Source organism: Elephas maximus, chromosome 22, assembly GCF_024166365.1.
Source record: "Elephas maximus indicus isolate mEleMax1 chromosome 22, mEleMax1 primary haplotype, whole genome shotgun sequence".
Lineage (NCBI taxonomy): Eukaryota > Metazoa > Chordata > Mammalia > Proboscidea > Elephantidae > Elephas > Elephas maximus.
In genome coordinates, this window is record NC_064840.1 from 11,000,493 (window position 1) to 11,013,502 (window position 13,010).

The 13,010-nt window shown below is 47.6% G+C and overlaps 1 protein-coding gene across 3 annotated transcripts in view; it reads left to right on the forward strand.

Moving 5' to 3' along the window:
• Positions 1–13,010, forward strand: part of RPH3A (rabphilin 3A) — a 284,485-nt gene that overhangs the window by 222,926 nt on the left and 48,549 nt on the right. For all 3 annotated transcript variants that reach the window (XM_049866506.1, XM_049866504.1, XM_049866505.1), the window contains one exon: positions 9,085–9,231. In XM_049866506.1, the coding sequence (XP_049722463.1) occupies positions 9,085–9,231 (147 nt within the window). The remainder of the gene's footprint in view (positions 1–9,084; positions 9,232–13,010) is intronic.

Sequence of the window (13,010 nt, forward strand, 5' to 3'; positions counted from 1 at the left end):
AAGAGCTGAATGGAACTCAGTGTGGCTGAAAAGGTTAGCAGAAGCCCGAGGTCCTCTTGGCATTCTGGGGGTGTGTGTGGGAACCCCAGCATCCATTATGTACTCCTGTATCCTGGTTGGGATAAATGTTACTGAAAAAGGCCTTGGCACCAGCTGGGCACGTGTGAAATATTTGGTGGTGTGGCTGCCCCTCCCTTCCTCGCCTTTCCTCCAGGATTCATTAAAACCTCATTCACTGGGCTGTAAAGAGACTTCCTGCTGACACCTGCCTGTGTTGGCATCCTGGGGGAAGAGGGGAGGGTGGAGAAGAAGAAAAGCAAGAAAAAGGATTAATTTTCTGCACTCTGCTGCTGTTTAATGCTTCAGAGCCTCCGTGCCCCTACAGCACTTCCATCATCCCACTCCTTTTGGGAATTATAATTTATTAATAGAGACATCTGGTGGGGTATTTATTATGTGACTATTGTGCACATGAAATGAAGAATCAAGGTGGGAGGCAGGAAGGAGGTGGCAGTCTGCCCTTTGTAGTTTTTTAGGGAGAAACATCTGTGAGGGGTTTCCACCTGGAGCCAGGACTCATTTCCTTTTGTCGTGGGGGCCACTGTGATGCTGGCTTTGGTGGGAGGGTGCCTTCTGACCCTCCCAAGATGTACCTAATCAGGTACATTCAGGTAGCAGATGAAGCATGTCTCGAAGGTTGATTTCCTGAGTCCCTGACCGTACCCTCTCCACACGTTTCTCGGCAATTCCTTTCCTTCTTCTGAGCCTCAGACATCTGGAAAATGAGCAAGTCAACTACAGTGATCTTTAGACTTCTTTTGTTAGCAGCAAATTTTTGCATAAAATTGTACTCAGAAGCTAAATATATAAGGCAAGAGTGGAGCTGGGTAAAGATTGTTAGTAGATGAAAGCATTAAAAATCTCATGGTGAACTTTATGACGCTGTGGTTTAAAATAACACCAAGCTGTAAAATGAGTGTACAGACTCAGCAAGCTTCAGTTTTTTGTTTTGTTTTGATTTGATTTGTTTTTTGCCATAATGGGTACTGTACTGGGTGGCTTTTGCAGTGTGATAAACCATATTAAAACTCAGTGGCTTGGAACAAGTTATTTATTCTCAGGGATCTGGGCTTGGCTGGTGGCTCTGCTGATCTTGGCTGGGCATGCTCCTGCCTCAGAGGATTGGCTGAGCTAGGATGGCCCTGGCTGGAGTGACTCAGTTCTGCTCCACATGTCTCTCGTCCTCCAACAGGCTGTCCTGGGCATGTTCTTGGAGTGATAGCAGAGGTGTAAGGGAGTAAGCAGAGACACTGGCACAACGTCACTTCCCTGCATTATTGGCTAACGCAAGTCACAAGTTCAGATTAGATTCAAAGGGTAGGGAAATAGATGCTGACTTTTTGGTGAGAGGAATGTCAAAGGCACGTGTCAAAGGGTATGGATAAGAGAAGGGTGAAGTATCGGAGCCATCACTGCTATTTCATCCCTTTATTGAAATGTCAAATATTGAATCCAGTTTCTGCAGGTAGAGTCCAGAAATCTGTGTTTCAACAAGCTCTCCAAGTGATTCTTAGGCACACTGAAGTTTGGGTCACCGCACTGCCTGGAGTCATTTACAGATTGAGGACCAGTGCCCAGATTTGGTTAGCATTATCCTTCCCTAGTAAAGATTTAGTAAAGGAGTTTTGGTTCTAGGGTGGGAACTAAAATGCCCTCAAAAATGGTAACAGATGTTTCATGTAAGGGGCCTACAACCAACTCCCCTCTCCCCTACAGTTTCACTCCCTCCCTCTACCTCAAAGCTGCCTCTTAACATTTCATCCTGTGCAGCAAACCAAAAAAACAAACCCATTGCCATCGAGTCAATTCTGACTCATAGTGACCCTATAGGACAGAGTAGAACTGCCCCATAGGGTTTCTAAGAGCACCTAGTAGATTTGAACTGCTGACCTTTGGTTAACCGCCGTGTCACCAGAGCTCCATCCTGTGCACAGGGCATGGCAAATAGCTCTCTGCAGGTATGCCAGGTGTAGCCAGGCCCTACAGAACCCCAATCTCTTCATCGTCTGCGGAAATATGCTAGTTTCCATTCCCATCCACAATTGGCATTTTTTAAACTGTTGTTGAAAATATACACAGAAAAACATACACCAATCCAACAGTTTCTACACGTACAATTCAGGGACATTGAGTACGTTCTTCCCCCATTGATGTAAACTCACTGTCCCCTAAGCTTCTTAAGGACTCTTGGTGTCCACTGTGGTGCTGAAGATGAAGCCCAGTTAGAAGAAGAAAAAAAAAAGATGTTTGGAAGCAACAGTCAGAAGCTCCTGAGATTTGCATAGATAATCAGCATCTTCTAAGTTCAGGAGCCACATACAGCTATCAAGGTGAAGGTGGGGATGGGCCTGGGACAGCTCACAGATGAAGGCTCAGGGGAAAGAATGTGAGATTGAACCAGCTGGCTGCCTTTCAGAGAGGCAGGAGAGCATGGCAGTTCTGAGCACAGGCTTTTTCCCCAGGGTTGGCTTTGCTACTTTAAGCTGTGTGACCTTGGGCAAGTAATTAACCTCTCTGAGCCTTGGTATTCTAGAAAGGAGAATAACACCCACCTCATAGAATATAGTTAGAATTCAATGAGACAGTGTGTGTAAACCCTATGAGATAAAACTTAACTTCACTTGACAGATGAAAAATGGGAGTTCAGAGAGATGAAGTGCTTTTCTCAAAGTCACACATTCCCAGGAGTTGAACCGAGGCCTGTCTGAAATCAATGCTAATTCTGTTTTCCATTGCATTCTAATGTCCTGTCAGTTCTGGGTGTGAGTTCAATGTTCCAGGCCGAGATAGCAAATTTGGGGGCTGCAGGAAGAAAAAGAACTGGCCCAGGAAGGGTATTTCTGAAAGCTCTTTTTCAACATTGCTTCCACTTCAAGTCGTATTAGGTTGCCTGGGAAATTTCCATTTCATACTCATTCTCTCTGACTCTCTACTGGATAGCTAAGTCAGCTAGATTCATCTGTGTGCAAATGGGCAGGAGATTGAAATCGGACAGTCCCACCACCGTGGCATTGGAGGCATCTGTAAGTGTTCAAAGAAATTTCTGATTTTAAATTATCAAGTACCAGTTGATGGTCCAGGCTGCACATTTTGTTTGATTCCATTTGGTCCTCCTTCCTCCCCAGAGTCAGTGGCTCACTATTCCTCCCATCAAAGCATCTCATTCATTCATTCAAAGAACATTGATTGAGTGCCCACTATATGTGCCCCTCTGTTAGATAATCTTCCACTGAATTTTCACAATGGCAAGGGTCTGAGACACACTTTCACTCCAAAGTGTTTAATAATAACAGCAATATACAAGCTAACCTGTTCTGAGTACTTACCAAGTTCCAGACTCCAGGCTAAGAACCTATATGCATGTTTATCCACATGAGCTCTCTGAGACCACTATTAACCCCTTTGACAGATGAGCAAATTAAGTCTCAGAGACACCAAGTAACTTTCCTAAGGCCACACATCCAGCCAGGGCAGAGCCAGGAAAGGAGTCGAGGCTGTGTGACTCCAAAGCCTACTCCTGGCCGCTCTCTTCGGTTATTTGCATCTTCACAGGAGCCAAGGTAATGGGTTTTCAATGGTATAATAGTAGCCGGCTGATGTGTCTGCTTAGGTTGACGGTCTACCTTGCCAGCAGCTAGTTAGTAGGAGTCAGTCTGGAAAACTCCAACACTCACCTGGAGAGGCAGCCCCAAGGAATTCTGCAGGCTGGTCTGACATCTTAATGTCCTCCCAAAGCTCCTGTTATATAATAGGTCTTCAGCTCATCGATTAGATTCCTTCATCCTCTCTAAAAGATTAGGGCATTTCTTAGATTAAGAGGATGGTCACAATAGTAAGAGCTACCTGCCGTTTATTGGGTCTTTGCCATGTGCTAGGCACTTCGCATGCATTTTCACATTTAAACCTTCCAATGGCCCTACAAGCTATATCCTGTTAATATTCCTACTTAAAAAATGAAGAGACTGAGGTTCAGAGAGGTGCAGGGCTCCAGTACATGCTGCTACGAAATGGTAGACCCAGGATTCCAATCATGAACTCAACCAAGCCAAAGAGGGCTCAAGCTCACACATAATGGCCTCTCTGGTTAGTTTCTGGATTGGACACAGTGCTCGGAATAACTTGTCCAAGGAAAGCAATACTTTGGTCTCTAACAAGATCCAAATGCTGGACCCTGGTTTTAAGGACATGGGGCTGGAATTCAGAGTCCAGAGGCCCTTGGCAAAGGAGCCACTGTCCTGTGACAAGGAGCCATTCTCAGGTTCCCCATGATCACGTGCTCCCCATACCATGGGAGGCCTAGACAGGCCCATCTCTGAGAGCAGAGGCTTTGGTTTGAGAAAGCGATCTAGCTTCCCTATGTTTGCTCTTGGAATTAAAACATGAAAATCCACAGGAGGCTGGCAAGTCCCCACTGAGACCAATCGGTGACATTTTCAAACACTGGATGAGCTGTTTGTCAACAGCGTGGTTTGGAGCAGAGAATGGGGGAAGGATTTGGAGCAGTGCTGGCAGCCTCCAGCAGGCCTTCTGCTTGTCTGCAGATGGAGGCAGTTCTCCTAGCAGGCCTTCTCAGGGACCCCATCCCCTTGGAAACATCCTGCCTGTGTCTCTGGAGCCATGCCTGTCCAGGAGCCTATGCACACTGACCCCAGCCAGTTGAGAGGCATCAACTTGAGGTCTGGCTCATGGCTGACCATGTCCATGACCAGACTGTGAGCTGCAGGAGTGTGTCCTTGGAGGGCTCTCCACTGGATACTTGGCCCAGCATCTCACCCATGTCCAATTTTCATCATTGAGCTGCTGTATAAATGGAGGAAATTGATCGAGGGAGATCAGAACAATCAAGGGATTAGGAAAGAAAGAAGGAAGAAAGAAAACAATTGCGACCTCGGTTCCCAGAAAACCAAAGGGACCTGGGGAGGTAGTTGAATTGTGTTATGACTGAGGTCTCTACCTTCCATGACTGTCTGCCCTCCTGGAATGATCAGTGGTCATCGTTATGCAGGAGTCCACTGTATCCTTTAAAAATGATGGGAAGGAACATCAGGCTAAGGGATATTAGCACACCGTAAGGAGGACCTTTCCAACAGAACAATTTAGTGATGAAAGCGACTCCTTATGAGAGAGTGAGGCTTCCATCACAAGGAGTATTCGAGCAGGGCTGGAAGGAAACCTGCTAGCCTCTCAGGTGCACCCCCACCCACATGATCCCCTTGAGTGTGGATGGGACCTGTGACTTGCTTGTAACCTGTAGAATATGGCAAAGGTGATAGGGTATCACTCCTGTGATTATGTTATATAGGACTCACTCTTTCTTAGCAGACAGGAGCTAGATACTCTCCTTGTGGGCTTGATCAGATAAGCAGCCCACATGAAGCTGCAGAAGTCCACACAGTTAGTAACTACAGGCAACCTCTAGGACCTGGGAATGACACCACCTACAGCTAGCCAAAAACCAGGACCCTCAGTCATACAGCTGCAAAGAAGTGAACTCTGCCAACTACTTGAGTTTGCTTGGAAGCAGATTCTTCCCTAGGCGAGCCTCCAGATGAGAATGCAGCCTGGCCAACAACTTGACTGTGGCCTTGGAGACCCTGAGCAGAGGACCCAGCTAAGCCGTGCCTCTCACCCATGGAAACTGAGATAATAAATGTGTGTTGTTTTAAGCTGCTAAATTTGGGGTAATTTGTTGTGCAACAACAGGGAATGAGTACAGATGCTGTAGATTGGGCTTTGTGGCACTCCCTCTATCCTCCAGCTGGACTGGAATTTCCAGTTACCTACTGCTGTATAACAATCCCCCAAACTTCGTGGCTTAAGACAACAAAATCATTTATTATCTTTCACAGTTTTTGTTAGTAGGAATTTGAGAGTGGCCTGGCTGGGCAGTTCTGGCACAGGGTTACTCATGCAGTTGTAGTCAAATGTCATCTGAGGCTACAGTCATCCATCTGAAGCTTTGATTGATGGAATCTGTTTATGTGGCTGGTGAGTTTGTGCTGGCTATAGGCTGGGGGGCCTCAGTTCCTTTCTGTATGGGCCTCTCCACAGAGATGTTGAGTATCTGCACAGTGTGGCATCTGGCTTGCTCTAGAGCAAGGGATCTAAGAGACCAAGGTGGAAGCTACAATATCTTTTTTGACCTAGGGTTGGAAGTCACACTGCTGCTTCTGCTGCGTTTTCTTGGCCACGTAGGATCACCCCAGATTCAGTACTGGGGAGGGGATGACACACTGTTGTATCAGGAGGCCATTTTCGAGGCTGTTAATACTGGTGTTCTTTCACCTCCCCAGTCTTGTCTCTCACTCTCTCTACTCCAGGCCTTTGCAAAGACTCTCTGCCAGATACAATCTCTTCCTCTCCCTTCCCCTGCCAACTCCAGCTTATCTTTCAAGTCTCAACACAGGGACCAGCCCTGGCTTTAGGAGCCCTCTTCAAGAAGAAAAACATAAAAATATCTTGTATTTTCAAAGTTTACAAACAACATAATAACAAATAACATAAGGATTACTAGGACCTTCCTAGGGCCTTGAAAGGTCCCTGTGCAAGGGGTGGGTGGGGGAAGAGCCTGAAGTTTAAGCTCCACAGCACGACTTCTCTTCTGAGCCTCAGCGTTGATGTCACTTCTTCAGGGAGCACTCCCTGACCACAGACTTAGTAATGTTCATTGCTTTAGTCTCCCCGTGCATCACACGATTAGACGTGTAACGTTCTTTTTTCACCACAAGAGACTGTGTCTTATTCAAAAATGTTTTTTATGTGTTTACTCTGTGCTGGACACTGTTCTAAAGGCCATGGGCACACCAGTGAACCAGATGGAATAACGTCCCTGCCCTCCTGGAATCTACATTCTGGAGGGTGGAGAGAGGCAGTAAGCAGGTAAACAAGAAAATAAAAAGGATCATTTCAGTTAGTGGTGGGTGCAGTGAAGAAAGTGGACCTGGGTGATGAGAGGCCAGGAAGCAGCTGCCATCTGAGCTGAGACCTGAGTGAAGAGGAGGCACAGCCTTGGAGATCTGTGGGGATAAATGTTCTTGGCTGAGAGAACAGCAAGTGCAAAGGCCCTGAGGCAAAAACCAAGGTTTGGTTGTTCAAGCGAAAGTGGACAGGCCAGGGGAGTTTGAGCACAGTGACCAGGGGGAGAAGGGGATGATGAGGACAGAGAGGCAAGCAAGGACCAGATCGTGTAGGAATTTGCAGAATGGGCAAGAAAACCATTTTTGTTTATTTTCTATTCAAGTCAAATTCATGTAACATAAAATTTGCCATTTTAAAGAGTACATTTCCATGGCATTTTGTATACTCCCAATGTTTCATAGCCGTCACCTCTGTGTAGTTCTGGGTTTTATTTTAAGCCAGTGAGAAGCCACTGGAGGTTCTGAGCAGGGGGCTCTGAGGGCGTTCAAAGCAATTGCTCACCCCACAGGCCCCTGTTCTACAGCTATCCCCCACCCAAGGCACGTTTCCTTTCCTTAGGCCAAACCCTCCTTCCTTCCTTTTCTCACGAGACTTGCCTCAAGACCCCAGCTCCCTTCCTTACAAGCTCTTTCTTTTCTGCTGTTCTGAACAAACCAGCTAAGGTGGGAGGATGGCAGAGGAGCAGGGAGGTGGGAGTAAGATGGGGCTTTTAATTTCCAACTTCGAGTATCAAAAGGCAGTTTCATGCCTGCTGACAAGCTTAGAGTGGTGGAAGTCATAGAGGCTGGCAGCTAACGGGGTACTGGCTCCTGAGGACTCGCAGCTACTGCTTTTTCTCCTATCAGAGACAAGAATTTCTGGTGGTGTTTAACCTGTATTCCACTCGTAGCTGGTGCACCTCAGTGCCCTGTGGCACGGACCACGTGATTAGTGGAGATGACAACAGTTTACTGTAGACCACAGCGTTAACTCTGCATCCGGCATCCTCTGATCCTCTGGTCTGCCACCGGCGCCACTCAAGGCTGGCATTCAGTTCTCTACGTATTGTGGAGGATAAGTGTGCTGGCCACCTGGGTCTGAATCCCACTTTGGCCACTTCCCAGCCACGTGACCTTGGGCAAGTGGCCTAATTTCTCTGTGTGGGCACACGGTAGGGGCAGTGTGAGGAATGACTGAGGTAACATGGGCACACGGTAGGATGCTGTGAGGACTGAATGAGGTAAGACAGGCACACAGTAGAGACAGTGTGAGGACTGAATAAGGTAAAGTGGGCACATGGTAGGATGGTGTGAGGACTGAATGAGGTAAGGCGGGTACATGGTAGGGTGGTGTGAGGACTGAATGAGGTAAAGTGGGCACACAGTAGAGACAGTGTGAGCACTGAGTGAGGTAAGGCAGGTACATGGTAGAGATGGTGTGAGGACTGAATGAGGTAAGGTGTGCACACAGTAGAGACAGTGTGAGGACTGAGTGAGGTAAGGCTGGCACATGGTAGAATGGTGTGAGGACTGAATGAGGTAATGCCAGCACACAGTAGGCACTATGTCAGGGTTTGCTTTAAAGTAAAAAAGCTAAGAGGATTAGGGGCCGGAACTCCAAATACTACAGAAGCCTTTGCTAGATGCCCATGTAAAATCAAGTGATTTTTATAAACCTACTTGGCAATTAGTTTAAATTTCTGAAACACATTGTATGGTTCAAACAAAATGTCTTTGTGCCCGGGAAGGCCTGGGGCCACCCGAGACCCAGAGCTTCAAATCACCTACCCAGAATTGTTTCCACTCCAGTTAGAGAAGCCTACCATTCTGGACTCTTTTCTTGAGAACACCATTACCCTCCAGATTTGCACAATGATTCTGCAAATGCCTCTTACAGATTGTCTGTCGAGTGCTAAGCACTTAATAGGAATAAACTCATCAGAACCCTATGAGCAAGGTATACATGTCCCATTATACAGATAAGCAGACTGAGGCTCTGAGAGACATGACTCTCTTGCTCATAATCTCCCATCCAATGAGTTTCCCAGCAGGGCTTTGAACTGCCTAATGACTACACTGTTTACTGGGTTATCTGTCCATGCTCACACCTTACCAAATTACTTTTCAGGCTCCAGGCAGGCTGGTCCGTCCACCCCAGTGGCCAGCCTGACAGACAGAGGAAGCAGGAAGAGCTGACAGATGAGGAGAAGGAAATCATCAATAGGGTAATTGCTCGAGCTGAGAAGATGGAAGAGATGGAGCAGGAGCGAATCGGGTGAGGCCTGACACTTCCCATTCATTCTGAGAGTCACTGGGGCACGAGGACCAGGCCCTGGGGCCCCTTGTCAGGACCTGTGCTGTCAGTGTGCTGGGTGGCGCAGCCCTGCATTTGGGGCTTGTCATCTGTGACTTGCCAGGCCACCTACCCAGGCAGAACTGGAATCCTTGTCCAAGGAGGTAGGAGAGCTGGAAGAGAACAGGGAATAGAGGAGAGAGCAGGCTGGGGGTTGGCTGGGCAGAAGGTTCTCTGCGGGGATGGCTTAAAGATGGGGAAGGGGTACGGTCTTCTGAAAGGGAAATGGGAGCTTGTCACCAGAGGCTGGGGAAGGGAGTGTGAGCAGAGGGTGTCACAGTTGCTTACAGCTTCCTATAGGTTTGTTCTAGAAACACTGGCCCTGTAGATGCCAGATGCACAGCTGAGGGTGGGGTGAGGAGGAAATAGAGTTGGTTTAAAAGAGAGAGCAGAAGATAGCACCTTTGAAATGAATTCTGTAAGAGTATTGGAGAAGCTGATCTGCCGGTGAGGCAGCAGAGGTTAACCCGGTGGGTCTGCACTCGAAGAGACTGAGGTTCCATCTAGTTCCCCGCTTGCCTGCTGTGGCTCTTGGGCACTTTGCTTCACCTCTCGGAGCCTCAGTTTGCTCCCTGGCAGAAAGAGGACGATGACAGTAATCATCCCACAAGGTTGTTGTAAGGATTTACCGAGGTGATGAATGTACGGACAATATTAAGTGTTTCCGAATAGTAGGAAGGAGGAAGAAGGTAGGCAGAGAAAATGAAAAAAGGGCTGTTAGAAGGCTGTGTCATGGATGTGTAAGAGAGTGACACAATCGAGCAGAGACAGTGATAGAGGGAAAGGGATGTGGATGGGCTTGAGAAGGAGGAGTGGGGGAAAGTGTGGGTGATGGTCAGAGTGAAGAAAGTGAGGGGGAGTTACTGGGAAGAAAGGAGAGTGAGTGTGTGTGTCCAAGGGAGCTCTTGGCACAGGTGGAAACGGGCGATTCCCTAGCCAGCAGCTCCACATGCTGGGAGACAGGAGGCCAACAGGGTGGCCCTCCAAGATTGCAGCCTCAACCTGGAAATGAGAGAGGGTGCTGGGACCTCCACCTCCATCCCCAGGTCCCTCCTGAAGGCCCTCCTGCCAGGAGCAGCCTTTGCCACCTGCTTACACCCTCCCCACACACTTGAACGAGGTAAAAGTAATGCTAGGAATACACAGCAAGTGGGTACCTTTGATTTGAGCCCCTGCAGATAATTTCACTCAGAGGTGCTATTGACAAATAAATACCTTCCAGAGGTTGTGTCAGCTTCATGCTCAACCCTCTCTCAGCTTCCCTGGGCATTTGCTGAGGAGAGGTGTCTTGAGGGGCTTGCTTGTAGGGTTGGGTTTTTGTCTTGCTGTCTTAAAGATATATCAGGAGTGGAGAATTTTCCAGGGTTGGATGTGTGACTGTGTGTGTGTGTGAGTGCCTGTGTGTTCACGTCACACGACAATGGGCCTCAAGCCTTGCAGGAGGGAGGAGTATGGATTTTCAGGGTAAAAGCCTGATTTTGGAAGCAAACCCCCCCCCCATCTTTTTTTCCCCTACATAGCACTTACCACCAGTTAACATCTTTTGTGTTTTACATATTTTTTTGATTATCATATGTCTCCCCCCACTAGATTATAAGATTCCCGAGGGCAAAGGGTTTTGCCTGTTTAGTTCACTGCTGTGTCCTCAATATCGGGTAGTAAAATATTCGTTAAATGAATGAGTAAACAACATGGCAGACAATGGCTACCCCCCACCACCATCACTTCCTTTCCACATCTCCTGTTGCCAAGAGACTGGAGAGTTTAGAATCTTGTAATTCAGAGTCCAGATTCCCAGGGAAGAGACTGACTGGCTGGCTTATGTCAGGTGCCCCCCTCATTCAATCACCTGTAGCTATATCAGGCCATGTTGTATAAATACGGCTGCCTCTAAGTTTGTACAGAGTTAAGGTGGTCTCTGTGGGCTGGGAAGATCTCAGCTTGAATATTCTGGACCAGGGTAGATAGGGTCCCTGACTCATCCTCTATGTCCTGCCAAATTCCCTGGATTAACTTGGTGACATAGTTGGATAGCATGGTGGATGAGAGCTGGGGTCCCAAAGTCAGAAAGACCTGGCTTTAAATTCCAGCTCTGCCACTTACTGCCTGTATAACCTCAGGTACGCCATTTTAACCTCTCTGTGCCTCCATTTCCACATCTGCAAACTGAAGATAACATTAGTACATACTTCTTGGTGTTTAATTAGCTTGCAAATGATTATCATGGTAGCTGGCACAGAGCAAATGCCCAATGAAAGGAAGCAATTACTTAACGATGAGTTTGCTGAGGAAGCTCTATTGTTGACATTGGCCAAGGCCTCTGTTCTAGAATTATGTCCCATGATTCCTGTTTGGCAAGTCCTGGAATTCCAGCAGCCTCTGGCTTCCCCTGGAGAGTTGAGAGGCTTCCAGGGAAGCTTGGCCAAGCCTTTGGTGACTAAATGTACCTGTGCTGGCTGGTGTGTTTTCTGCCTGATTTCCCAGAGAGGGGAGAGTGCCTGGGAAGATTCTGACAGTGGCTGTTTCGTGGTACCCTCCAGCAGCCAGCCCTCGCTGGTAGCATCGCCAGAGGCAAACTCCATGCTGTTTGTGTCTTATTAGCCCCAAACTGCCCTAATTCCTGCTCTACCCATGCTTCCAGGGAGGTGATCAGAGTGGAGCCAGATGAAAGGGAAGCCAAACACCAGACATGGGGCAAGACAAGAACAGGATGCCATTTAGGTCTCCCCCTTCAGAACCTGAGGCTGTCAGTTAATGAACATTTGGGGCCTCAGTTTCCCCACCTGTCAAATGAAACAGATCAGTCTGACTCTCAGACTCATCCCTGCCCAGCTCTATAGTATTTGGTGTCTGGTGGGGGACCTCACACAGTGCTCCGGTGGCTGCTCTCTCAGAGCAGATGTCGTTGTTGCTATTGTTGTTAGGTGCCATCAGGTTAGTTCTGACGCATAGCGACCCCCTGTATAACAGGACAAAACATTGCCCGGTCCAGTGCCATCCTCATGCCAACTCTGTGAGGCTGAATTTCCTTTTCTGTGACCTGAGTGGAGGCCATCTGGGAGAGGTGTGAAATTGTTGTAATACACATGATAAATAAACATCATAGCTGGTGCCATTAATGAGCACTTACTATATGCCAAACACTGTACCTAAAAACTTTTTATGGATGAGCTCATTAACTGCTCCTCTCCGCCCTATGAAGCATGTGCTATTATTATCCCCATTTTGCCAGTGAGGAAACTAAGGCTTATGGACACTAGGTCACTTGCTCACGGTCACATAGAGCCAAGATGCTCAACTCTGGCTGGCCGACTCTCTGGACGGTGCTCTTAACTGTTAGATATGTTGTTCCTGAAGGCCCATCCCTGAATTCCTAGTCTCTGCAGAGCCCGGGAATTTTTTTTTTTTTAATTGTGCTTTAAGTAAAAGTTTACAAACCAAGTCAGCCTCTCATACAAAAACTTATATACACCTTGCTATATACTCCCAGTTGCTCTCCCTCTAATGAGACAGCACACTCCTTCCCTCCACTCTCTATTTTATTGTCCATTCGGCCAGCTTCTGACCCCCTTCTGCCCTCTCATCTCCTCTCCAGACAGGAGCTGCCCACATAGTCTCATGTGTCTACTTGATCCAAGAAGCTCCTTCTTCACTAGTATCATTTTCTATCCCATAGTCCAGTCCAATCCCTGTCTGAAGAG